The sequence below is a fragment of the Pleurodeles waltl genome, chromosome 12 (genome assembly GCF_031143425.1).
Source record: "Pleurodeles waltl isolate 20211129_DDA chromosome 12, aPleWal1.hap1.20221129, whole genome shotgun sequence".
In the NCBI taxonomy this organism is placed as follows: Eukaryota; Metazoa; Chordata; class Amphibia; order Caudata; family Salamandridae; genus Pleurodeles; species Pleurodeles waltl.
The window spans coordinates 527,572,080-527,599,930 of NC_090451.1; the positions used below are offsets into that span (position 1 = coordinate 527,572,080).

General features: G+C 43.8%; 1 protein-coding gene across 2 annotated transcripts in view; it reads left to right on the top strand.

Moving 5' to 3' along the window:
- HYDIN (HYDIN axonemal central pair apparatus protein) overlaps window positions 1-27,851 on the top strand; it is a 2,122,366-nt gene that overhangs the window by 958,276 nt on the left and 1,136,239 nt on the right. For both annotated transcript variants that reach the window (XM_069217473.1, XM_069217472.1), the window contains 2 exons: window positions 15,684-15,795; window positions 20,742-20,843. In XM_069217473.1, coding sequence (XP_069073574.1) covers window positions 15,684-15,795; window positions 20,742-20,843 — 214 coding nt within the window. The remainder of the gene's footprint in view (window positions 1-15,683; window positions 15,796-20,741; window positions 20,844-27,851) is intronic.

Genomic DNA, 27,851 nt, shown 5'->3' on the forward strand with positions numbered 1-27,851 from the left:
AAGAATGAGAGTTTCAATTCATTTTCTTTTTGTTATCTTTGTTCACCTATTTGTTTTTATTTATTACTTAGATTAGATTTGTTTTCGTATAAGAACAAGGTTTTCATAGACAAAACATGTAAAATAGGAGGTAAAATTCATAGGCATTTATATTTGCATTTATATATGTTTTTGCAATTAGGCGAAATGATGGATGTTGTAAATATTATATGCTTAACTATCAGTATTTTTGTTACTATGTTGCTTTAAGAAATGCACTTGTATATAAATGGGGCAAAAATGGCGGCCCACACAGGTTGAGAAAGGCGGAGACGCCGAAACGCATTCCTGTTTGTTTGTATTAAACCTTAGATCTGCACATTCACGGAGTGCCGGTTGCCTTATTAAAAAGTAAGGTTGTGTTTATATATATATATATATATATGTATATATATATATATATACACACACACATACACATTAGTTATGACTGCTGTCTACTCTCAAAGCTGTAGAAGGCTAACCGTGGTTAAAGCGAGAGGATTTTTGTACCAAGGCCCACCTTTTTAGTTTTTGTCTGCTAGGGAGACATGCCTTGCCCGTAATTCTCTACTTTTGGTCTACCAGTCCCATGCAGCTATGTCCTTCATCCATTTATTGTGGGTCGTGGATGTTGTGTGTGTCTATACATCTCTTGTGTGTGCACAGGATGCATGTGTGCAGTGTGTATTACACAAGTGGCTATGGCCACACTCTGTCTACCCCAGAGAGGCTATTTGCTAATACAGTTTATCACTAAAGACTGTCCCCAAATTACTGTGGATAATGCTTCCCACTAGTATCCATATTAAACCTCCTCTATTAATTATGTGCAGATCTTCCATTGTGTGTGCTAGTATTAAAGTACTTTGCTTTTTTCTAAAATGGATCTACTGGCTGAACAGTGATGTATTAGCAGTTATATTAAGTTTATGGATTTCTGAGTATCTATCACTACAGCTCCCTGAGTAAACGATTGGACTGCTAGATTTCACTACTTGGAGGGTTAAGTGCTAAGGGAGTTCCGTCTGTGTTCATTCCGTTCTGGGCTCAATAGTAAGGTTCAGCCCCAAGCTCCGATTGTCTGTCCGAGCCAGGTAATCCCTGCCTGCCAGGGACTCCTGAAGTTCCCTCACCGGGTCTACCTTTGGACAGTGAGCCATCAACTCTGAGGACAAAGTTCTTTTTTGCACAATTAATCAACAACATTGCAAATCATCAACTTAAAAAAATAGCAAATGCAAGAAATATACATCAGTGCAAATGTTGAGCAATGTTAACATGGCCCCATCTCTTTATAGTTCATTGAAAGCTAAGGAGCAAATAAAAAAAAATGCAAGGACACCAAGGAAAACGATGTACAGTTTACAATCTTACAGATTTTGATTTATTTGCAGCTAGGTACTATAGATGCGGCCCTCCTATCATGGGAACAGTTAAGGTGCAAATACTATTGACACCAAGGTGCACCCTCGCTCATCAAGATCGCCCTGAAGCTGTTGAAGTCAATTCAGATACTTCAAAAACAATTTACAATTCAAGTGCTAAACATGCTGAAACAAAACATTTAATCAAGGTGTGTTTAAAGTAAGTAGCTAATATAAATTTAAAAACAGTCAATTTCCCATGCTTTTAAAGCTCTATTAAGTTGTAACTAGGAAGTAGAGCTGTAGGGAACAATTGAAGTGCAAACACTTTAAACACTCAAGAATCCCCTCTCATCAATGTCTACTAATAACTTCTGCTGAAATAATTTAACTTGCAGTAAATTACCAGGCTGGTCAAAGATCTTTGTAGACCTGATGCATTATCTGGTCACTGTTCAAATGTGCCAACTACAAATTAGAGTAGAGGGGCCAGTATACAGCACTGCTTCAGACCCCCATCAGTGTAACTCTTCACAGAGGTACACCATTTTCTGGAAACTCTTAAGTTTTCCCCTGTATTTGAATAAAAGACTTATGATGGCTGTCAGCATGCGAGGGGGGAATGCTTCAGGCTGCTAATTTTGACCAGAGCAGCTCTCTGTCCATCTTATGTAAAGCTATGGCAAAGTCAACGAATGCACTGAATAGAGGGTGTAGCCTTGTTTTGTGGAGCAGTCTATCAGTGTGTTAGGCATAACAAGTTAAACTCCATCCCATTGTCCTTTTGTAAGCCTGGTTGAATGCTGGATAAATGTTTGTTGTTAATTGCCCCCTCCAAGTTCTTTATCAAGATTTTTGCTGAATACTTTCCCTCCACGTCAAGCAGGTCAATGACTAGGTACTAAAAGAGAGCCCCTCCAACTCTCTGGTACCTGTCTCCTGGTCAAGCATTCATTAAAAAGTGGCATGAGATGACTTGTCCATTCTGCTCTTGCTGTCTTAAACATGCTGACTGGAAGTCCATTTGGCCCAGGAGCAGCAGCAGGGCACATGTTAACCCATGTGTTACCTATCATTTACTCTGTAATTAAAGTCAGAGCTGGGAGGGGGGCATTTTCCCTGTTTGATAATTGAACATTGTAGGAAGTTGGCTCTGTATATACTATTTCAAAGTAAGAAATAGTGTGCACAGAGTCCAAGGGTTCCCCTTAGAGGTAAGATAGTGGCAAAAGTAGATAATTCTAATGCTCTATTTTGTGGTAGTGTGGTGGAGCAGTAGGCGTATCAGAGGGTAGTGTTAAGCATTTGTTGTACACACACTCAAAGACTTACCTCCAGGCCAATAGGTTTTTATATTGAAAAAAATATTTTCTTAGTTTATTTTAAGAACCACAGGTTCAAGATTTACAGTTAATACTTTAAATGTAAGGTACTTCACTTAGATACTTTAGGAACTTTGAATGAAAACAATATCATGTACAGTCTTTGTAAAAATGGCAATAAGCTATTTTCAAAGTGGACAAAGTGCAAAAATCAACAGTTCCTGGAGGAGGTAAGTAAAGGTTAGATTAGGAGGTAAGTAAAACACTTACAAGTCTCAGTCCTGGGGCATAGGCAGCCCACTGTTGGGGGTTCAGGCAACCCCAAAGTTACCACACCAGTAGCTCAGGGCCAGTCAGGTGCAGAGGTCAAAGAAATGCCCAAAACACATAGGCGCCTATGGAGAACAGGGGTGCTCCAGTTCCAGTCTGCCAGCAGGTAAGTACCTGCGTCCTCGGGGGCAGACCAGGGGGGTTTTGTAGAGCACTGGGGAGGGACACAAGTAGGCACACAAAACACACCCTCAGCGGCACAGGGGAGGCCAGGTACAGTGTGCAAAGCAGGCGTTGGGTTTTGTATAGGTTTCAATGGAGGGACCCGGGGGTCACTCTAGCAGTGCAGACAGGCACAGGGGGGGCTTCTCTGGACAGCCACCACCTGGGCAAGGCAGAGAGTCACCTGGGGGTCACTCCTGCGTCAAAGTTCGGTTCCTTCCGGCGGGAAACGTGAAGTCCTTGGAAGTTGGTTCTTTGTTGCAAAGAAGTAGCTGGTTTTGAACAGGGCCGCTGTTCACAGGAGTTTCTTGGTCCTGTAGTCCAGGGCAGTCCTCTGAGGCTTCAGAGGTCGCTGGTCCCTGTCTGATGCATCGCTGGAGAAGGTTTTTGAAGTTGGAGACAGGACGGTAGGGCTGGGGCCAAATCAGTTGTCGTCTTCCTCCTTCTCTGCAGGCTTGTAGGTCAGCAGTCCTTCTTCTTTCTTCAGGTTGCAGAATCTGATTTCCTGGGATCTGGGGAGCCCCTAAATACTGAATTTAAGGGGGTGTTTAGGTCCGGGAGGGCAGTAGCCAATGGCTAGTGTCCTTGAGGGTGGCACATCCCTAATCCCATTGGGGGAATCCTCCAAACTCAAGATGGAGGATTTCTCAAGGCAGGGGTCACCTCAGCTCAGGACACCTTATGGGCTGTCCTGACTGGTGGGTGACTCCTCCTTGTTTTTCTCATTATCTCCTCCAGCCTTGCCGCCAAAAGTCGGGGCAGTGGCCGGAGGGGCGGGCATCTCCACTAGCTGGGATGCCCTGGGGCGCTGTAACAAAAGGGGTGAGCCCTTGAGGCTGACCACCAGGTGTTACAGTTCCTGCAGGGGGAGGTGAGAAGCACCTCCACCCAGTGCAGGCTTTGTTCCTGGCCACAGAGTGACAAAGGCACTCTCCCCATGTGGCCCGCAACATGTCTGGTGTGTGGCAGGCTGGCAAAAACTAGTCAGCCTATACTGGAAGTCGGGTATGTTTTCAGGGGGCATCTCTAAGATGCCCTCTGGGTGTATTTTCAATAAATTGCACACTGGCATCAGTGTGCTTTTATTGTGCTGAGAAGTTTGATACCAAACTTCCCAGTTTTCAGTGTAGCCATTATGGAACTGTGGAGTTCGTGTTTGACAAACTCCCAGACCATATACTCTTATGGCTATCCTGCACTTAAAAGGTTTTGCTTAGACACTGTAGGGGTATAGTGCACCCTGCCTTAGGGCTGTAAGGCCTGCTAGAGGGGTGACTTACCTATGCCACAGGCAGTGGGTTGTGGGCATGGCACCCTGAGGGGAGTGCCATGTCGACTTAGTCATTTTCTCCCCACCAGCACACACAAGCTGTGAAGCAGTGTGCATGTGCTGAGTGAGGGGTCCCTAGGGTGGCATAAGACATGCTGCAGCCCTTGGAGACCTTCCCTGGCATCAGGGCCCTTGGTTCCAGGGGTACCAGTTACAAGGGACTTACCTGGGTGCCAGGGTTGTGCCAATTGTAGAGACAAAGGTACAGTTAAGGGAAAGAACGCTGGTGCTGGGGCCTGGTTAGCAGGCTTGCAGCACACTTTCAAATCATAACTTAGCGTCAGCAAAGGCAAAAAGTTAGGGGGTAACCATGCCAAGGAGGCATTTCCTTACAAACATGTACTGAATCGCCCAGGGAAATAGAAGGATCAACATATAAAGTGGAAATGTAGGCAGACCATAGAGATGCAGAAATATCAATTAACTCTTATTGAACAGCCATGTGAAAATTTATGGACCATTAGCCAGAACTACTTATGGTTGTTAGATCTAATTTCTCTAAAGACAGCAATCCACTGCTTGTCTTGCAACTTCTGTTTTTCATCATACAAACAGTGACAATACGACTTTCGTGCAGCATTGAGTTCATTTTTCAAGACTAAATTAGTTTTGTCCTTGTTTAGTGCTCTTATTATCCTATTTAGTATTTTTTTTATCAGGAGGCCTTATATTTGTTGAGGGGAGTACAGATGAATGTGAGGTTCCTTCTGACCTCACAAGGGGAAGGCAAACGATTTTTATAAACTACTGGTGAAATCTGACCAAACTTCAATTAGATATTGGTTTACCTTTCTTGAGAAAATAAAATAACTTTCCTCCTCTCCGTCCTACTGTCATTTAGTCCCCCATCCCCACCTTAGCCATCTGTTTCCAGTTCTGATTGCTGGCCACAAACGGCTATTTTTCACAAAGGGGCTACCCTCTGTGGATAAGAACATGGCAAAATAGCATGATTTCTATTGAGCGTATGGTCAATTTTAAAGTTTTCGGTCTACTAAATAGGTCTGAGTTGTGACCCACAGATAATCGGGCCTGCCCAGCCTCTGATGTGAAATGTGTGTGCCTGTTAGGCGCAGTTGGTCACATATGCTTCTGCCATTCAATGACCGTAAACCTAGGCCATTCAGAGCTGTAGTGAGTGTAATACTACTAGTTTAAGAACGTCTTTCTGGGAAGGTAGAGGTATCTGAAGGATACCCACTGGTTCTCGATGACAGGTCATTGCTGGTCATTCAGCGGGGTTAACAAATTAGCGTTGAAATCCCATGCTTATACCAAACAGATTTTAGGTTGGTGGAGGGTATCAATTAGAAACTCAATCATAGCCCTTTTCTTGGCCACATTTGGATTTATATATATCTTCGCCAGCACTACATAATTATAAGGAAGATTTGGGCCCATAGGCATTTCAAGCTTTATTATAATTGTCTTGCCATTGAATTCCACCAGAGTTGTTGCAGTTAATCCTAACTGAGTATAAACATCCAAATGGTGCCAAACCTTGTCTGATCTCAAAGCTAAAGATTGGAACTCTGTGAAACTGGGCCAAGGATTTAGGATCATTTGCCAGGTTTCTTGTAGGTAAACAATTTTAAAAGTTGATACATGCTGAAGATAGTCAGGAGAAGAGGCTAATTTGTTATTGCCCCTGATATTCCATGAACAATTAGTAAAGTATGGTGGTCTGTTGACTTAAACTTGAATCAGGAATGAGGAAAAAAAAGCACCCAGTAAGTATGCCTAATTATTTACTGTAGCTTTTAAAAAGAGGCAGTCCCTTCTATCTGACCAAATATCTTTATGCATTACTAAATTGTTCTGTGAGTTAGAGTGAGAAGCACTCTCCAAACTCCTAAATGCTCCATGTAAGACTAAAGACATCAACGGGGCTGCACTTGCACCACTGTAATCTCTTTATGACTGGCTTGAAGGTTCACAGCTCAATGGAAATTTGGCTCTCTCTGTTTCAACAATTATGAAGCGCCATTGTTCAAATTTGTTTTTCTGCTAGGATACTGGGTATAATGCTTTTATTAAAAAATCATAACCTTATTATTTCTTTAATTTCCTCTTTTGCTCCTGGAATGAAATCAATATAAGTGAAGACTATGCCCACTAAGTTTGGGGTAGCAGAAAATAGTTTTAATAAGTTTCCTCTATTCAATATGTCTTTCTTGCCTTAGGATACATATTCAGGGTACAATACTAAAAGGCCTATGCTATTCCCATCTTAATCTAATGACCTAATCATCCTATTTAGTTGCTGAGTGTCTCCAGGGCTATGAGTATGAGTTTTTACATATTCGGGCTGAGGCCAGTTGCTATTAGTGGAGCCAGACAAAGAGATAGGACATATTGGAATCCTTGCACCTTGCAGGACACTTTCAACCTCCGCTTAATTTGCAGTTATTTTGAGCTGATATGAATCATTAATTGAAGAAGTCAGGTTGACTAGAAAGTTGAGATGACAAGTATTCCCTAATTGATGTGCAATTGTCATGCCCACCCGCCCATGTAACCAAATCCTCAATTTTTGATGTTGAAGTATTTGCCCATTGCTCAGTTTGTGAGGCCTGGGAAGACTGACCTTTATTATTAAGAGTGATCTGTTTGTTTCTAGATTTGAAAATTTGATGGACTCCGTAAACCTCCTTTGTATCTAAGATGGTTTATGACTCTGACTCCTCAGGTCTTAGCAAAGGCTTAAACAATAAGATAGTAACATTGGTCGTGCTATTACTGGGATTGGACATGGTGTTAGTTTTGGCAATAGAAGTAATGTTGGTTTCTCCACACTATTACTCTGATTGGGCAAAAAGGGGAAAAACTTGGGATAAAGCCCTCACTTTTTACATTTTATTGAGTCTTTTCAATCTTTTTTATTCTTTCTTGATATAATTGGCGTGATGGTGTAGGATTTAAGTCAGTTCGATTGCTGGATTCAGTGGCATGTGATTGCACATCATGGCAATCCCTTTATAAGTTTGTTTATCTGCAATGAATATATCTCTTGAGGCCTCTGGACAATCTGGATAGGAATTTTGGCCCTGTTTGACTACAGAGATAGAAACTTGTAGAGTGTCAGGGCCACTCCTTTCATTGGCAGGATGCTTTCGAATGGGGATGGTGGTATGATGGACCCTTCTGATAATATTGACTCCACCTTCAAATCTGTGGTTAAAGATTACATGATTGTGGGAAGATCAGCTAGTTTTTCCAAGAAGGGGGTACAGAGAAATAAGTGACCTCGATGTTGGACGTCAAGCATTGGGCTGAAATAATTAGTGCATTCAAATGGTCTAATTTTTCATCAATATCTTTGGTATACAGGGAGTGCAGAATTATTAGGCAAGTTGTATTTTTGAGGATTAATTTTATTATTGAACAACAACCATGTTCTCAATGAACCCAAAAAACTCATTAATATCAAAGCTGAATATTTTTGGAAGTAGTTTTTAGTTTGTTTTTAGTTTTAGCTATGTTAGGGGGATATCTGTGTGTGCAGGTGACTATTACTGTGCATAATTATTAGGCAACTTAACAAAAAAAAATATATACCCATTTCAATTATTTATTATTACCAGTGAAACCAATATAACATCACAACATTCACAAATATACATTTCTGACATTCAAAAACAAAACAAAAACAAATCAGTGACCAATATAGCCACCTTTCTTTGCAAGGACACTCAAAAGCCTGCCATCCATGGATTCTGTCAGTGTTTTGATCTGTTCACCATCAACATTGCGTGCAGCAGCAACCACAGCCTCCCAGACACTGTTCAGAGAGGTGTACTGTTTTCCCTCCTTGTAAATCTCACATTTGATGATGGACCACAGGTTCTCCATGGGGTTCAGATCAGGTGAACAAGGAGGCCATGTCATTAGATTTCCTTCTTTTGTACCCTTTCTTGCCAGCCACGCTGTGGAGTACTTGGACGCGTGTGATGGAGCATTGTCCTGCATGAAAATCATGTTTTTCTTGAAGGATGCAGACTTCTTCCTGTACCACTGCTTGAAGAAGGTGTCTTCCAGGAACTGGCAGTAGGACTGGGAGTTGAGCTTGACTCCATCCTCAACCCGAAAAGGCCCCACAAGCTCATCTTTGATGATACCAGCCCAAACCAGTACTCCACCTCCACCTTGCTGGCGTCTGAGTCGGACTGGAGCTCTCTGCCCTTTACCAATCCAGCCACGGGCCCATCCACCTGGCCCATCAAGACTCACTCTCATTTCATCAGTCCATAAAACCTTAGAAAAATCAGTCTTTAGATATTTCTTGGCCCAGTCTTGACGTTTCAGCTTGTGTGTCTTGTTCAGTGGTGGTCGTCTTTCAGCCTTTCTTTCCTTGGCCATGTCTCTGAGTATTGCACACCTTGTGCTTTTAGGCACTCCAGTGATGTTGCAGCTCTGAAATATGGCCAAACTGGTGGCAAGTGGCATCGTGGCAGCTGCACGCTTGACTTTTCTCAGTTCATGGGCAGTTATTTTGCGCCTTGGTTTTTCCACACGCTTCTTGCGACCCTGTTGACTATTTTGAATGAAACGCTTGATTGTTCGATGATCACGCTTCAGAAGCTTTGCAATTTTAAGAGTGCTGCATCCCTCTGCATGATATCTCACTATTTTTGACTTTTCTGAGCCTGTCAAGTCCTTCTTTTGACCCATTTTGCCAAAGGAAAGGAAGTTGCCTAATAATTATGCACACCTGATATAGGGTGTTGATGTCATTAGACCACACCCCTTCTCATTACAGAGATGCACATCACCTAATATGCTTAATTGGTAGTAGGCTTTCGAGCCTATACAGCTTGGAGTAAGACAACATGCATAAAGAGGATGATGTGGTCAAAATACTCATTTGCCTAATAATTCTGCACTCCCTGTAATGTACCAGATTTTCCAGAATTGCAATTTGACTATCAAATTATCTGCACACATCAACGCCACATGCCCTGTTGAGGAAATAGATTTTTTCATAGTTCTCCACCAGTTGGTAACTTCATTGTATATGAGCTTATCCGTTGATGTGTTAGCAGGCCTACATTTTGCAATAAGCCTTTGCTGGAATCAACATCACACACATTTTCTTCAGTGAGGCTACGTTTCAAATATTATCTAATGCTAGAGTCTTGGTGTAGCAACCAGAACAGATCAGAATCCATTTCTAAGCATGCCCTCTCAGTAATCTCGAGTAGTTGATTTTTTTGTGTGCCTCAGGCGTAGGTGTAGCAACTGCACCTAAGGAATACATTTTTTGCCCAAGCTTTCTAGCTCCTGATTTTCTTTCTCTTTGTTTTTATTGCTCAGAAGTAATACCTAACTGCTTGTATGTATTTTCTTGAAGTGCTGGCCAGAATCCACAGCCTCATCCTCTGTGTCCACCACAAAAGGGGATGAAATCATAAGGTCAACATTAGAAGGTATACCCTGTCAGCCATTAACCTTGATGTCATTAGTCAGCTATCTGTACCTCAGGGGCAAATCACTTACAAAAGAGGGAGCAGCTAGAGCAAACAAACAAAAGCCATAACTAACAAAGGGGGTAAGTGCAGGCAAGATGTAAAAAACTAATGACCAGGAAGGGGTATAAGTCAGCCACACCAGATGTCGCAGACTGCACACAGTCTGGCTAGGCCACCTCAGCAGCAGCCGAGCTCACCTACCTGGCTTTCTCCCAAGGAGAGGCCCTAAAGCATCTCATTGCTTCTGCCAAAAAAAACATTATGGAGTTCTTTTCTCTTCCCCTTCTAGTATAGCAAAAAAAAGCATAATGCCTTGAGGCACCTCACTCACAAGTGGCAGCTATTCCAAGATGAGGAGACTGCTGCATGCCGAAAGAGGCAGGGACGTGGCGATCAGGGTGAGGCAGGAAGTCCCTTTAAAGTCCTCACTTGCCGGCACCAGGTAATGATGATTAGATATTAATTTAAAATGTACCACTCGAATGATCGGCTGGGCTGAGAGCGAAAAGCAAGACCGGGGTAAGCTTGGTGGGGGAGAGAGGCGAATTCAAGCCCCACCAGCTTCTCAGCTGGCCGCTTCTCAATCCGAACCACGATCAGCCCTTCTCGTCGGGTGCATATTGCACCTTGATCACTTCAGCCGTGAGGTTAACTCGATGCCTGTGATGAGCCCCCAGAGGGTATTGCTGCCACATCCTACAACCACACCTCAGGGGCTGAAAGTCTCCCCACTCCTCCTGCTTGTGTGCAGTATAGAACTCTCTGCCTCCTCCACATGTCTTCAGACAGAGAACCTTCACAGTGGGCAGGAGTTTGTATGGAGGATCTAGATGCTACCCATAGATCAGCACAAGCTTGAGATGGTGCTTGCAGGTAGAAGGGAGCGGCAGCGGTGCACTGTGGCAGAAAGGTGTGCAAATTGGCTGAAGATAAACAGGCAGTCTTGCACAGCTGAGGTCAGTAAGGGCATGTGGCACTGCTTATATGAGGGAATGACTGTTTACTGGTTAATAATGCTTTGTTTCTGGATCTTTTTTTTTTAATTACTTAGATGTAGTTTAGAATTCAGTCAGAGGGTGGTGCATCGTTTTTTCTATACAGTCACAGGCAAAACTAACCATTTTTACATATGCCCTTTAGTCTTTTACAATTGAGACTGGGCCTGCAAGATAAATGTAATGTATGTGATAGAGACTTCTAATATCAGATTCCTTACCTTTGAATTTGCCAAGGCATCAGACTGGATCCGGAAGATTTTTCGTGAGCAGTACCCCTGCACGCCGGTAGATGGTGTTGGTCGGCTCCGCGTTGGCTGCGTCATCCATGCTGGTAGTGACATCCACATCACCTATAGAGGTGCCACCTCAGCGCACTGACATCGGGTCTTTTCTTTCTGTTCCAGTTAGTGCTGTTCCGGAGTAGAGCTGCCCCTCTTTAATTTTTGACAGGCTTTTTTCAACATTTTGTCAGCTTCTTTTTTGAGGCATTTTCCTGGTGGGAAAACAGGTTTTAACCCATGGGGTGCCTTTCACCGTTCCATGTCAGTTACTGACTCGCACCTTGTGTGTCTCAAGTGTGGCCATGGCTCCAAATCGTGCCTTGACTGCCGAGCCATGGCACTGAAGGCTTTGAGGGAGCAGTCCCTAAAGCTGCTAGCAGCCCGGCAGGCAACACCTTGGAGATCTCAGCTCCAGTTGAGAGGAAGGTCACTGGACCACTCTAGGAGCCCAAAGTCCCCTTCCTCCCACTCTGTCATCGCGACATTCGGAAGAGAAGCATAAAAAGCGTGGTTTGACTTCTCCTCGCCAGTCAGTCTACGCAATGACGGAGCAACTGTGTTCGTGCCACAGTCCTTAGGAGCTGTTTCGGATCGACTCCGCACCTCCCCACTTTTCTGGGACCTGGAGTGACCCCCGTTCAAATTACAGAATTTTACGTGATCATGTGACACGTTTTTGAGCAGACCAAACCCTCCTGAGCGCCTTCATACTCCACAGTGTCGGAGGGGACCCCATCAGGTTCCGCGACTGCGGTTCTGACCCTTGCTCCGATGGGCCCCCACCTGCTATCGGATCACAGATCTGGACTGGCGCAGGTTGTGCCACCATGACCTTCTTCGACACCCACCGACCGCGCCAGCCCCATTTGGATCCCTGAATCCAACATGGAGCCAGATTAGAGTCGACCAATGCCGATTCTGTCGCCGACAGAACCCAAGTGTTCTAGGTAGGCGCATGAGCCTTATTCTGAAGTGTAGGCCTTTGAGAAGAATGGGAGGGGTCACTGGACTCTTTAGAATACCAGTTAGAAGGCCAGGAAAGCATGGTCTGGTGTGAGGAACTGGGTGATGTCAGTGGACTGGATACTTCTCCAGATGCTGGCATGCTTTCTCTCCCTACCGTGGCAGAGAGAGCAACATATGCTATGGGGGCAAAGAGGGCGGGTGGACTGCGAGTTGCCCTCAGTAGCAGTCAAGACTAACATTTTGATGTAAGTGCAACTGCGGGGAGCGTCTTCTTCTGAATACCTGCTTTCTTTCAGTGAAACAGTGATAGATGTCCCACTGGGTACCTGGGCCAAACCCATCACAGGGCTAATGTGAATAGGACAATTGCTCGCAGCCACAATCCCGCACCTGTGGACCCAGACTTCCTCACCCAAACCCATTGCCCTCCAAAACCGTAATGGTCCAAGCCTCTACCTCCCGTAGTGAGTTCCTTGAAACACGCCTGGACAGGGAATCCAAGAGGCTAGATAGCTTCTAAAAGATGTTTTTTTACTCCAGCCTTGCACTGCAGTCAGGGAACACTGCATGCTTATTAGGCTAATATTACCACACTTTGTGGGATATAATTGTGCAAGTGCTGCTACAGGTTCCGGAGGAGGCCCGCGCCATTCTTTCCCAAGCCGTCAAGGACGAGAGAGATGCAGCAGAGTTCACAATTCGCTGTGGTGTAGACACAACAGACTCACTGGACAGAGCCGTTTCCACAACAGTGATGCTCGAAACGTCACTCCTGGTTGAGAACATCTGTCTTTTCAGAGTATGTCCAGGCTTCCCTCATGGACATGCCCTTTGATGGCATCCGTCTGTTCGGAGACAAGGCAGACTCTGCGCTGGAGAGCTTTAAGGACTCATGGGTTACGGCCAAGTCATTGGGCCTCTCAGCTGCCCCATGTCATCCCTAGTCTGCCTTTCGCTCCATTCTGGGATACGGAAGGGGCTTTCAATTGCGCCAACCCTATTCCAGCCACCATCCTGCGCAAGCGTCCCAGCCTGTGCATGGGGAAGGTTCATAGTAACCCCATTGGTCAAGAAGCCAGAGGTCTGCTATGGCCACCATCACTCCCCCACCCCCCAGTAGCCACAGCCGCTAAGCCCTCCTTATCTTGTCCTACAAGATCATGGGGGTCTAGTTGGTGGCAGAATCAGCCATCATCGTCACCACTGGCAGTACATAACATTGGACAGATGGCCCTTGCAGATCATTCAGAGGGACTACTCCCTGCCCTTTGAATCCTTCCTTCCCCTATGCCTCCATCTCATGACTGGCTGATAGAGGATCATATGTCCTTGCTCCACGAGGAAGTCACAGCTCTCTTGGCCAAGGGAGCCGTAGAGAGGGTTCCAGTGTCCGAAGTAGGCAGTGATTGCTATTTCTGCAACTTTCTAATTTGCAAAGGGAACAAAGGTCTTCGACCTACCTTAGTTCTGCAAACTCTCATCCTCTTCCTCAAAAAGGAGAAGTTGACCAGGCGAAAGAGTTCTGCGTGGACAACCAACTCTTCATGGGGTAGGTTGGTGCAAAAAAGGTCAGGCGGTGCAGAAACTGACCATCTCCTGATGGATCGTTCTCTGCAACAAATCTGCTATGCATTGGCCAAGAAGCATCACCCGGCAGGCTTGTGGGCTCATCCTACCAGAACCAAGGCTGCGATCACTGCGCTAGCATGTGGAGTCCCAGTCCTGGACATCTGCCAGGCAGCAACATGAGCATCCCTCCACAGGTTTACCAAACATTACTGCCTGGGCAGTCGGGTCTGGAGGGATGGGCATTTCGCCTATTCTGCCCTGCAGGACTACCTTGTTTAAAATGTGTCCGCAGTACCACCACTGGGTTTGGTAGTGCTTGGGTATCTTCTCAAAGGTAAGGAATCTGCAGCTAGAAGTTTCTGTCAGAGTAACAAGTTGCTTAGCTTTGGTAACACCTTAGGGTTACTGCTCCAAAAGATCTTCCAGATCCAGTCTGAAGCTTGGGGAAACTCAAAGTTATGGAATCTGCGGCTAGGTATCGTCTCTACCAGATAAGGTGTTACCGAAGGTAAGTAACTTGTTTGTTAAGTTCCCTAAAAGATGCGTGCGGTCAACCATTGGCTAAAATTAAGTACTGCGCAGATTACTTACGACAAAGAAGATGTGTTTTATGCAGCATGTAGAGTGGCAGCACAAGAACCTCAATAATTAACTGAGCTACTTCTCTTTTTTCAGAACTCACCCCTCAAGGCAAACCTAATATATATGTACTGCAAGAGCAGAATTTAATACAGTTCCCAAACCTTTGACAGGCTGGATGCAATGAATGTGCGGTAGAAATGCGGTCTAAAACATCCACCATGTGCTCCTACTTTTCCGTATGCAAATTTCAGGGATCATAAGGCACTATCGGATAGATCGAGAGCTACAACTGAGACAGGTTAACAAGTCAGTACATTCAGTATATTTGAAGCACATTAGAATCCAAAAGAAAGGAAGGGAATATTTAAGTTTAAAACCACGAAGGATTATTAAAGGTTAATAACCTACAGAAATCAATATCAGATTCGCCCCATTAATAATCAAAATGTGTATGCTTCGATTAGTATGCACATCAAAGTGAATCAAAAAACTCAGAAAGGGAAAGACAAAGGAAAATCAGTTCTCGGTGAGGGTACTTTAAATCTCCTACTCTGCTCTAAACTACATTGAATAATACAGTGAGCTCTATTGCACTAATTTAACACACGCAATTCTAACAGTTTACACACCTACACGTTAGGGTCTCAGGACTCTGTACTATACAGGCTTCTCCCATTGTCCTATCTAACAGGATACTATACACATACCAAGCTGTACTTTGCAGGTGTCTTCTTGAATGTGCTGTTCATTAAACCGTTCCATTATTATCACCAAGAAAATAAAACATTTTCACATGGGAACAACTTCACATTTAATAATTAGAACAAGAGCTCTTCTAGAAATAAAGTATTCATTCACATGTCACAAAGCAACATGGCAACCAAAGTTAGCCATTTAAAGATCCAGGGCTACGTCAGTTATGCTACTAACCCATACATCACTCAATACCTGTACTTAGTAATCAATTTGAACTCTGGCCTTATGGGAAGAACATTAGTGCACCCCACGTTGTATTAAGTGGGGTGGGGAGTGATTTCTTAATGTGTTCTTTTCCTCTGTTTTCTGATTTGTTTTTATTTTGCAAGTCTATTATGAGGCTGTAAGAGCATGTAAAGCAGTTTTTAATGTATTGTTGATTTGGTAATCACTGTCACAATGCTGAATTCGCTTACAGGTCCTGGGTAAGTAAAGCTAACTAAGGGTGAACTCTGGATGAAAGGATTTCCGAGCTAAGGGAGGTTTGTAAGTTATTATTCTCATTGTATTAACCTTAAACCTGTCTTCCGGCAGTGAGAATATCCATCCATTGAAGTCATCAGAGGAGTCCAAACTTCCAATGGAAGAACTGCCTCATTTCGGAGAAACCGCACACGTACCTGCTGTGGAGAAATCAAAAAAAGAGGTGTGGTGGCATTTTCTAATGTTATCATGTAATTCATCACACACAACCTAAACTCTGTCTTCCAGTGTACTTGTGCCCTAACTGTGGGATACCTCTCCCATGTTGTCTAAATTAGTGGGCTCAGCAATGACAAAAGTACTGTGCGTGCTTTGGATAGAAACACTATCGCAAGCTGAGTATGTTTCACCTCCGATTTTGCTTTCGCCTTATCTTTGGTAATGTGCCCGACTATAGTTTTTTAATTATACATTTCAGATCCAGCTTGAAGCACATTTAACTGATGGTTTTAATTGCTTTACCAGCATATTCTGCAATTTTAGAGCATCAGTCCTCAAACGTTCTCCCACTCTTCACCCTAACTGCAGCTGCTAGAAAGTTAACTGCTCCTAGATTACTTAGATATCCAGTTCAGTCGGTGTTCCTCAGGTCTTGTCCTAAATCGGACTCAGTCACATAATTATGCTTCTGCATCTCAGCCTTCGATGAGTCCAGACACAGAAAATAAGTGCTTAGAGACTGGTGAAAGGAGGGTTTGTAAAGTAGTAGTGCTGCCTTAGAAGTAGCCAGGGATGTAGCATTTTTGGAAATTAAACTGTGGCTTAAGCCCTTCAGGATAACTGTTAGTAGACAGTTTGATGGACTTGGGTCTGCTATGCATAGAATTTTAAAATACCTTCAAGGACTCATGGAGAAAGATGAAGGATGGGTGGACCTTTGAGAGGGACCTCACCCACCAACACCCTGGGCCAACTGACAGTTGGAGAACAATCCTCACCCTCCACTCCACAAGCCAATCTTTCCAACACCAAGCATGAATGATTTAAACCCACCATTATAAGACATCACAAGCATTCTGTTGTGAAGCGAAACATCCATTACAGTTGTCGTACATTCCCTCCTGTGCCAAAGACGTGCCATTCTGAATGATGTTGGAGTGCAATTTGACAAGTGATATGATTGACCTTTCTTCATTCTGCCTCAATAAGCCCTCTGGCTGATTATCCAGTCGTTAGTTCATAGTTGTGTGACAGGCTGCTCATAAACAACTAAGGATAGATGCTAAGATCTTTAAATGTAGATCCTTCTAACATGCCCTCGTGTGAGAAATGTGGGTGGTTGCCAAGGTCTGTACACTTGATCAACTTTGGACAGAAGGAGAGTTGAAACCAATTCAGTTCTTACTGATAGAGTTTAGCCTGCAGACCTCCTAGTAACAGCAGACTATGGCAGCTCCTCTGGGACCTCCTGAATTCCCTTTACTGACCTACTTGAGGATTTGGGGTATTAAAATGAAGTGATGTTTGACCTCTATAGTGTCCTGGTAGACATCCTATTTTCCAGACCTTTGGGAGACCACCTGTTGCGTACTTGACAAACACTCCTCAACCATGAGTACATGGATGAGGACTGGTCCCAAGTACTCCAGGACATGGGTATTGGGGAAGCCTATCTGAAATATAACCACTCCAAGATACTACAAAACTGATGTTGGACCCACCAATGCTGCTATGAGTGGGAATTTCTAACTGTGACCCGACTGATATTCTACGGTGCTGGCCGATCTTAGCTGAAATTCCTGGAGTCGATGTAACAAACCTTTCAGCTGATCCCAGGCTGTGGTTATCAACTGTGTTAGCCAAGGACAAGCATGCATACTGAGGCATTGGCACTTCTAACCAAACAATAATCGAAGAACGGCTTACTGTAATGCACAAAATGGCCTCAGATGAAGAGAATATCTACAGGCTCTAGGACAAGATGTCCATGTTCCTAGACGTGTGGTTACATTTACTCAACACAGCAGACAATTACTGAGCTATAATGCTCGGACCTTGATTATCACAGTCATAACTGATGTCCACTCTCCACCTGTTTAATTGCATCCAAGCTTGACTTAGTACACAACATGCCCAGTTTCCAAAGAGAGTTGGAATGGGAGATCTTCTAATCCCAACATGAATGAGCCATGAATGAGCTGTAATGTGCTATACTGGTGTGAGGAGTACGTTTAATACATTTATACTGACATGTTTTATGTGATCTGCTTATGTTCAGTTGCTTTACATTATTTAGAATGTAGTGGTTGAACAACCCACATTTGTTTGCTCTACGTGTTATTTATTCCCAATTTACCATGGGAACTTGCAAGCTGTTTCCTCTGAATTTGTGGACGGGCCACCTGAACTCTTTGTTCTATCACCCCAGTCCTCGCTCCAGTTATCACCCCCTAACCCTGCACATCACCTTTTTTCTCTCAAGCCAGTAGTGAAATTATTGTATAGCTCACCCTTTTAAGCTCTGCGGCTGCTGATCATTGTTGATTTCTGTATATAACACGTAGCATCCCAGTAAAGGATTACAAAACAAATCATCTACTGTCTTGATAGCTGAAATCTAGCTGATTCCTGTAAAAACTGCAGCAGATCTTCAGAGTTTGAGAGAAATGTTCCCCCTTGAGGTTGACACTGTAAAAATTCACTTTAATAGCCTTCTACAGTCACCCTACACCATACCCTGATGAAACTCCCCAGGGTGATTGTAAGATATTTCTTGCCCACATAGTATATAGATCAGCTGGGGCCGTGATTTCATGTTCCATTGATCGTTTTACCCAGAAAACAACGTATCTAGTTGCTGTCGACAGGTGAATCGTGAGCATCAGGTTCTCTAAGAAAATAATCCATAGTTAGTTTTGCGCACAAGATTACAAAGTAGTGAGTACTGAGAAGACTCCCTATTTTATTTCTAAGGTTTTAACTAAATTGCACCTTAACTAGAAAAGTGTACGAAATATTGTAATAGCCTTTAATCACCTGCCATTAAAGTATAACTATTGTCCAAATATAAAGCACACACCACAAATAAAATTGTCTCTGGACTCCCGAATAATTGATATTGTTATTTTCCCTGTAGTTGTTACATGACGCAACAGCATGAGATCTACTTATAGTCTATACAGTTTCATGCCAACGTCACTAAATATGCTCGAACATCTAGCTTTACTTTCTCAGTTATAGCCATTAGCCCAGAAGTGGCAGCATGCTTGGAGTTTGACTATAAAACGGGTCTGGCAGAAAAGCCGTGTTCTCATTTCTCCTTTGACTATTAATTTACTCATGTCTGCATTATTTCTTTAACCAGCCTTGAACAGATGAATGGCATTTCTCTGCAACAGGCGGTGCAACCGCATCTGCTCAGTATTATTATATCCTTAATTTAAACATTTGCCTCACACTTTGTAAAATAAACATAAATAAGCGTGCCTATTATAATTTAGTATTTTTATTAATCTGCCTCTAGAGCCTTGTCTGCATTGGAGGTCTTGTTGTATTGTTAGTAATGTTATTATCAAAGTTAAATGAAACAACGGAACATCTAAATATTATTTACTGATTGATTCAGTGGTCTGCCTGTTGTGTAGTTTTCTAGAGTATCACGGGCTATCGTCTTGAACGTTGCTGCAAATAATTTCGTGTTGTAGCATATTTCATTTCATTGAACAATGTAATGTGTTTAATCGGAACAAGAAAACATAACAAGCCACTTATATCGACCAGGAAAAAAATGTGTGACGCCCAGGCTTCAGATATCTTAAGTAAGCTCACTTCCCTGTTGAGGTAATTTCACGTGAACACACATCAACCTCATTACCGACAAAGTTTTGCAGTTTAAGTAGTCTTGCCTTGTTCCACATCAGGCAACAGTAGTCCACCCAGACCAGCTGGTGTTCTGTATTCAGTAACTTGTATTTTAATTATCCAATTTTCTCCTAAAGGCTACGAGTTTTAGAAAGAGCAGAGGGAGATCCAGGACTGGATGAAGTACTTGCAACTGACAAAGGACGTGTTGACATTTCTCGAGATGTGCCGGTACTCTCTCTCTCAAAATAAAAAAGTGCCGGTACTCAGTACCGGACAGTACCGGCCCAGTTAGTGAATTAAGCTTGGACGTTTATGCCAATTACCTATAATGGTGCCTCCTGCATTAGATCCAGTCAAATGTCATGCCCGTGAACACTGCTAAATTTGAGCTTGTAGTTGCAGGTGGGCGCACTGACACTCATTTTTAAGGACCTGGACTTGTTTTTCCTCATCAGACTTTGACTCGGAACAATAGAGAAAAATTCAAAACGAGAAATGGAAGAACAAGACGGAAAGACTGACAGGAAGAAAACAAGGATGAAAAGGAATCTGCGAGAGTGAAATAAAGGGGCAGGCATTATCTTGTGGTGAAAGGAAGAAGCATGAGGTGGAATCAAGTAGCCAGTGTTAGGCATTTTATATTGTCACCTGCCATTTTTCAAAATGGAAACAGCCTTATCCCTTCGCCCCTAATTTCCGTTTTGTTTAATTTCCTTCAATCTACTTTTTCCAAGTAGATTGTAAGTAGGGCTGAGAATCCTGTTGGAAGGGGAGGATATAAACATGAAAGTTTATTTAGAACTGACCATCTCGGACCCTAGTCTGCTGCATTATCCATCATCTTGAGCAGGTCTCTCAGACTCAGAGACCAGGGTGCCTCTAGGGAATGAGGTTTTACTTGTTTAGACAATAGACATTACATCGCATTCAAATGCCAAATTGAAATATGTTGCAAAGTTTCCATTCTCTCCCAAAACATCATTCGTTTTCAGTACATACAATCCTTTTGTCATCAAGCATCAACTTTCTTAACACTAGGTTTATCAAAGTTGTGTCTGATCAAGCTTTTGTAATTTAAGAGAACAAGGCCTGCCACTAATTTATTTCTACTTAAACTGATTTAAAATTTTGAGTTTTCAGTAAACAAACTCTAAACTCTACATTTCTTCCTACATTTTGCAGTGTTAGCAGCGCATGAAACTGTTGAAATGAGAATTCTTCACTAGTATGTACCTTTTTGCTCCCGGAACCAGTGAACAGAACAGAGTACAGACATTAAGCCGAGTTTGTCTCTCTTTTTTCCAGTTTCGTTGCGGGCCGGACGTCTTCACTCCCAGCCCAGAATTAAACCAGATGTATTTGGCATTGGGTCAGGAGGAGCAGCACCTAGTTACTGGAGTGGAAGAGGTAGGTAAAATACCTGGCTTTTTGCTACCTGCTCACATTTGTTTTTATTTTGCTCTTATGGAAACCCGCATGACCTTGTCTGCATGGAAATTCACCATACGATCAGCGTAACAATCTGTGTATCACATCTTGACACACAGCATAGTGGTTATCTAAGAACATTTGGAAACGTCACGTTGAGGTTTTGAAGGAAGTCAAACATCCATTCAAAAAAGAGATTTTGAAAACTGACAAGAGGATAACATTGGAATAGTGGAGTGTGGGACAGAAGGCTGACAATTTACAATTCTTAAATGATCTGAATGATTGAACAGCTCTCTTTATGGTGTGCCATGAGCAACTGAAGAGCACCTCACCCCATGCACAGGATACAGGCAGTCAGGGTAGTGCTTTACGTAATTCCAGAGCTAGAGTGACAGGTGAATAGGCGACCCACAGAGATACCATGTATGCATCAGGCACGGTTAAAGATCTCAATAATACATTGTAGAAGGGGGTAGATTACCCCACATGCATGCAAAGGAGAAACACAGCCATAACCTTTAGAGACTAATCAAGAGTGATAGAGGAGTGATCGCAGGTATGCACTAGATACAGGCAGCCATAGTAAAAGCTGGATAAGGGTCCACCTGGGAGTTAGGACAGTAACTATGTGCAGGGAATGGACACGGGTAGTAATGGAAGTGTCTGACAGGGTCTGTTCATAAGCAGGCAAGGTAGCAGGCCACAACATTAACTTGTTACAGGTATCCAGCATCAACCCCTAAAAGTTTCACTCAGGAGTGACAGAATGGCAGCCCATAGCTCCCAGTGGATTAAAGTATCCGTGCAGATGATCTGAAGAGTCATATATAAATGTCCTGTACGATTCACCTCGCATACAGCCAGGCACACACGGGAGACAGGAACCACGATAAATGCTTTAGAGAATAATTTCTGGAGTGACCAGGAATAATCTCCAGACTTGCACAGGATGAATACACATTTAGTTGAAGCCCTTTATAGTTAACCCTTAGCTGATAGAGGAACAGTCGGCAGGCGTGCACTTGTTATAGGTAGACATGCCCTAAAGGTCATGGTTGGGTGTGTGACCTAGAAGGTGGAAAGACTAAAAACAAATGAGACCAAAAAATTGAATAAGTCCCGTATCAAGGAGGCCGAGGTCTAATTTACTGATTACGCAAATAACACTCACCCTTTTCTTATCAAATGAGTATTGTCAGGCAGATTTTTAGTGTTTGTTGGCTACGACCCACCTAGAAGTGGCAGGGGCAGTGAGTAGGCATTTGATTTGTTAGAGGTAGCCAAGAGAGGATGTGGCAGTACAGCCAGAGCCGCCGACTGCAGAACTAGGGAATCAGGTTTGAGTCTCGGCATCGACTCAACATGCTGTGATTCTGGGCAAATCACTTTATCTCTGTGTGCCTGGCAAAAGTGAATGTGTCATTGTGTAATGTAACTGGTTCTCGTGTAAAGCACTCCAATACCTTTGGGTCACGTTTGCAGTATTCAACCACAGAGGGAAGGTGGATAGGCCACCTATGGCCTAAACTAGTAGCTGACAGCTGAGATAATGCCCTAGGACAGTGGTTCCCAACCTTTTGACTTCTGTGGACCCCCATTTTATCAGTACTGGAGCCCGGGGACCCCCACTGAATCATTATTGGAACCCGAGGACCCCCACTGAGTCATTTCTGATAGCTGGGACCTAATATTATTATATTTTTTTAAGCAGTCGCGGACCCCTGAGGAGGCTTCGCGGACCCCCAGGGGTCCCCGGCCCACAGGTTGGGAACCACTGCCCTAGGAGGTACATCATTCAGGAGCGAAAGTGAAGAAGCCCAAACCATACACTGGTTACAGACTGCTGGGATAAATGTCCTGTAGGGTCGATATAAAAACATCAGATGAGTGGCCCACAGCATGCACTTGTTCTAACAGCCAGAATTAAAGCTAAATAAGTTTTAATTAGATGCAGGAGAGAAGTAGCAGCCCACCATGTGCAGTGTTTAGAGGCAGTGAGTATAGACTATCTGAAGGGTTCACCCAACAGTGCCAGATGGCACTAAGTTTTAAGATAACACAACACCACATCTTTGTTCAGGTGGCTAACTCTTTCTTTAAGATTTTTCAGTCTACTCTTATTCAAGATCTTAAAATGTTTACTTTAAAACATGTATAAATGTGTGTGTATGCATATATATATATATTATCAAAACAAGTCCCTTTCAGGGTTAGAGTGATGCATAAATTATGCAAAAAAGAATAGAGAACTCTGGGTAGTTCCCAAGTTTAGGTGGAGAGCAGCTCTAGTAAGGAGCACCCTGCAACACCAGCGACCCTCTAGATTTGCTCACCTCAAATGTCTATCTAGCAAAGTTTTTAAGCATTGGATTAGCACAGTGCTATCCAGGCCGAGCTAGATAATGACAAAGTCTTTTGCCATTTGTGCAGCAAAGTCTTTAAGCATAGGTTTGACACAGTGTCAACCTTGCCGAGCTGTAAAATGACAAAAGCCAAAAGCCATTTACCACTCCAGGCACAGTATTACAGCTTTGGACTGGTAAAATACCATCCAAGCCAACCTGGAATGAGTAAAAGCAAACCCTGACACGTGTTTCGCTCTCATTAGAGCTCCTCAGAGAGGTTTAGCTTTGTCCAGACACAAGGGAGCACCCAGTTTGTCATATATATATATATATATATATATATATATATATATTTTCTTTTTTTCTTTTCTCATAGGGGATTTCCATGTATAGTCATAATCGCTGAATAGTTCTGCCCGCCTACGGGGACCCTGGAGCATTTCTCTGAAAATATCTACTTAAGTGTTGATGTTCGCCTTTCTTCAGGAAGGCCTGCAAAGTCACTTAAGAATGTCATTATGCTGCCTAAAGGAGAGGCTACAAATGCCAAAATTCTTCATCCTGTTTGGTTGAAAAAAGGTCCTGCCAGGCATTTGTGCATTCAAATGCATGAATACTTTGGAATGTTTTACAGAAAAAATCTTTCACAAACCTTTTTGCAATATCACATAAGGGTGAAGAAGTACAAGGCAGTGTAGCCCATAGGCTGCCATTATACAGACTAAAAAGTAAAGCTGTGCCTTTAAAAGCAGGTGGTCCTCCCATATCCCATCATGCTCAGCAAAAGTCAGTTACCTCAGTTCTTTTTTCCGGCTCCTGCTGACAGGACCCTGAAGCTTGAGCTCCACCTATGTAGAGTTTTTTTCACAAAAACTTCTACTCAAATACTTTAGATGACATCTTCATTCGATGTTTTTCATCTTGCCTGACTATTTTCTGTCATTAAAAAAAAAAAAAGTCTGCCACAAATTTAAGGTATTTTACCATCCAAATGCCTTCACTTTTTGGCAAGTGCCCTCGTTGTGGCAGGAGGAAGGCCAAAACAGACCCAGATGAGGTCTGTATTATTTGCCTTCTGTCGTCACACATACCTGATGCCTGTGATATATGTAAAAACTTCTCCAGGCATGCACTGCGTGACAGAGAGAAAATTTGTCTCCAGGCCAGAGGACACAGCAGAAGAAGAAAACAGCCTACCGGTAGGACCGTAGAGCAAAGGAAAGGCCAGTCTTCCATCAGGGCTCTCACTTTATCGGCCAGTGGACACTGAACATCCCAGAAACGACACAGGTTCTGGTCGACTTCGAGAACATTGAGGTAAGTAACAGCGCTTAAGTGTTTGCCATCGAGAGCAAGTTTGACAGTGAGGAAACGACACTGCGAGTCGTCTCGATGTTCGTCAACGTCGAGAACCATTGAAGCGTCTTGGTTATCTGACGTCGAGAAGTAATTCTCTGTCAAGGTCGCCGTTGCCACGGCGTGGAAGGTAGACGTCGAGGGACACCTGATGTAATGAAGGATCGACGTCGAGAGGAGCACGTCGCAATCGCACATTGACGTCTAAGAGCTTGTCGAGGAGGTCACCAAGGAAGAGGAGCAGGATTTACTCCATATCTGAATCTTCTCCTTCTCTCGTGATGGTTCCATCAACTTCTACTCAACCATCTCCTCCTCCACATACCACAATGCCTTCTCCGCTTTCGCCACCTCTACCTGATCCTCTCTCTCATGTAGCACCTCCTCAGGTACCACCCTCTGAACCGGCTCCTACGACTCCTGTAGCCTCATCAAGACATTCACGTCACCGTTAATCAAGACGTTCCTCTAGTTCCAGACATCACTACCGTCACAATAGATCAAGTTCTCGATCTCATAAACGTCATTCCTCCTTGTCTACCGGAGACTGTTCTCCAACTCTGTCTGACTCTCCAACACCCCTAGTCTCTCCAACTGACGATGTGAACACATTTCAGGAAGTTCTTGTCCAAGGTGCTACAAAGCTTAATATTCCAATGGCGGCACCTACGCCCACAACATCTGTGATTTTCAAGACTTTGCACCAATGCTCTTCTGCAAGACCCTTGCTTCTGCTGATCCCAGGCCTCCTAGAACCGGTGATGGACTTATTCCTGACAGCAGCCAAGCCCGCGCCTTCTAGGCTCCAAAAGAAATATCGTCCTCCAGGGCAGGATCCTTTATTTCTAAGGGCAGACCCAGCACCAGATTCCGTGGTTATTGTAGCTGCTAAGAAGTCACATTGTACTTCTCCTTCATCCCCCTCTCCACCAGACAAGGAGAGCAAAAAACTGGACAAGGCATGCCGCAAAGTTTGCTCGCCATCTGCAGTTTCTATGGGCAGCCAGTGCCATGTCCCTCTTGGGCAGATATGACCGTGCTCTTTGGGGTTCCATCCTTCAATTTGCTGACCACCTTCCTAAAGATAAAAAAAGATGATTTCCTTGAAGTCATCAACGAAGGTGCTATGGTTTCTAATCAGATAATTAGCGAAGCAGCGGATTCTTTTGTATTAGCGGCGCATGGAAATTGTCATGGAATATCCCTGAGAAGACACTCATGGCTCCATCTTACTTCTCTGAAGCCAGAAGCACACCAAAGAATACAGAACCTTCCATTTACAGGCTACTCTGTTTGGTTCTCATGCTAATGATGAGATGTCTAGAATGAAATCGGAACTGGACACTCTTCAAGCTGTAGCCATTGAAAAATCTAGAGAACAGCGTTAGTTGTTCCATCCTTACCACCACAGGTTTTTCTCACAGAAATTCCAAACTCAGCAATGGGGGCCACCTAGATCTCAACAACAACAGCAACAACACCAGAGATCATACCAAATTCAACGCAAGCAAATGTGAGGTCGTTCCACTCAATAAACCACCCAAGGATGACTTCAACCATCTGCGTCTAAGCCCTGAGCCACTCCTTTCCCCTCTTCTGTTACCCACTCGGGTAGTGGGAAGTATCTTGCATTACCTGACAGAGTGGGAACGCATCACATCATACGCCTGGGTACTGAATAATGTGCAAAATGGTTATTGTTTCAGGTTTACAAACCCTCCGCCTTCTATTCCACCGAAGCCCTCCATGTCCCATCCCGATTCTCTCAGTACAGAGGTCAACATCCTATTACAAAAGTAGGCAAAAGAACCATTTCCCTCTGATCAAAGTAGAAAAGGGATTTAATCAAGGTATTTCCTGGTACCAAAGAAAGACCAGCACGAATTTAGACCTATTCTCGATCTAAGAATAGCCAACAAATGGATTTGAAAGGAGAAGCTCAGAATGCTGGCTTTGCATCAGATATCCCCAGCTTCAGCAGGGAGATTGGCTCTGTTCCATCGACCGCCACGATGCATACTTCCACATTCCCATTTCCCGGAAGCATCGTTTTCTTGTGGGACAAGACCATTACCAATTTGCAGTGCTCCCATTCGGCCTCAAGTCAGCTCCCAGAATGTTGTCCAAATGCATGGCTGTGGTGGCAGCCCATCTAAGAAAGCATAAAATCTTTGCCTATCCCTAGCTAGGCGATTGGCTCATAAAGGCATCCACATCTCAAGAAGCCCAACTACATTTCAATTGGACTTACTAACTTCTTCAGATATTGGGCCTTCAAGCCAACCTTGCCAAGTCAACCTCATCACCTGTCCAGAGGTTTCACTACTTAGTAGTCAACATCGACACCATTCAAGCAAAGATGTTTCCTTCGGAGGAGCAACGTTTATCAATCCTTGAGAAAGCACCTCAGTCAACAGCAAGAATAGTCTCATCTCTCTAGGATCGATGGCTTCTTGCATCCACCTCACTCCCAACGCTCGCCTCCACATGAGACCCTTGCAGGAGTGTCTAGAAAATCAATGGAATCAGCTAATAAACGGTTGTAAGGACAGGGTTACTCTCTCCCCAGATGCAACACTGCCCCTCAAGTGGTGGTGGTCTCTGAACAATCTTATGAAAGGGATGCCGTTCCACCAGCAAGTCCCCTTGCAGACGATAGTCACGGATGCGTCGTTTCTAGGATGGGGTGCCCATATGGATCATCTGCAGATTCAAGGCTCTTGGTCTTAGAGGGTGAAATTGTATCACATCAATCTCCTAGAGCTATGGGCAGTTCATCTGGCACTCAAAGCCTTTTTCCCAACATTCACCATGAACACCCTACTTGTTCAGATAGACAATACAGCCACCATGTATTGCATGAACAAGCAGGGTGGCACCAGATCCCGAACTCGGTCATTGAAGGCACAGACAATATGGAACTGGCTTCTGGCAGGAACCTAACATTAACAGTGACTCACCTTCCTGGAATAGAGAATGTACAGGCAGAGACTCTCAGCAGAGCGCTGGATGAGAACCACGAGTGGGTACTGCACGACAACATCGTACAATACATCTTCTCAAAGTGGGACACCCCTTCTATAGATCTGTTTGCAAAAGCAGACAACAGAAAATGCCTAAACTTCCAGGTTCAACCATCCAGGGACATTGGGGAATGCCCTATGGATAGACTGGTCAAACACATTTCTCTACGCCTTTCCACCACTTCCCCTGATCCTGGCAGTCCGGATCAAACTGTCCAGCTCCAAAAGCGAGAATGATCCTCATTGCTCCGGAATGGCCC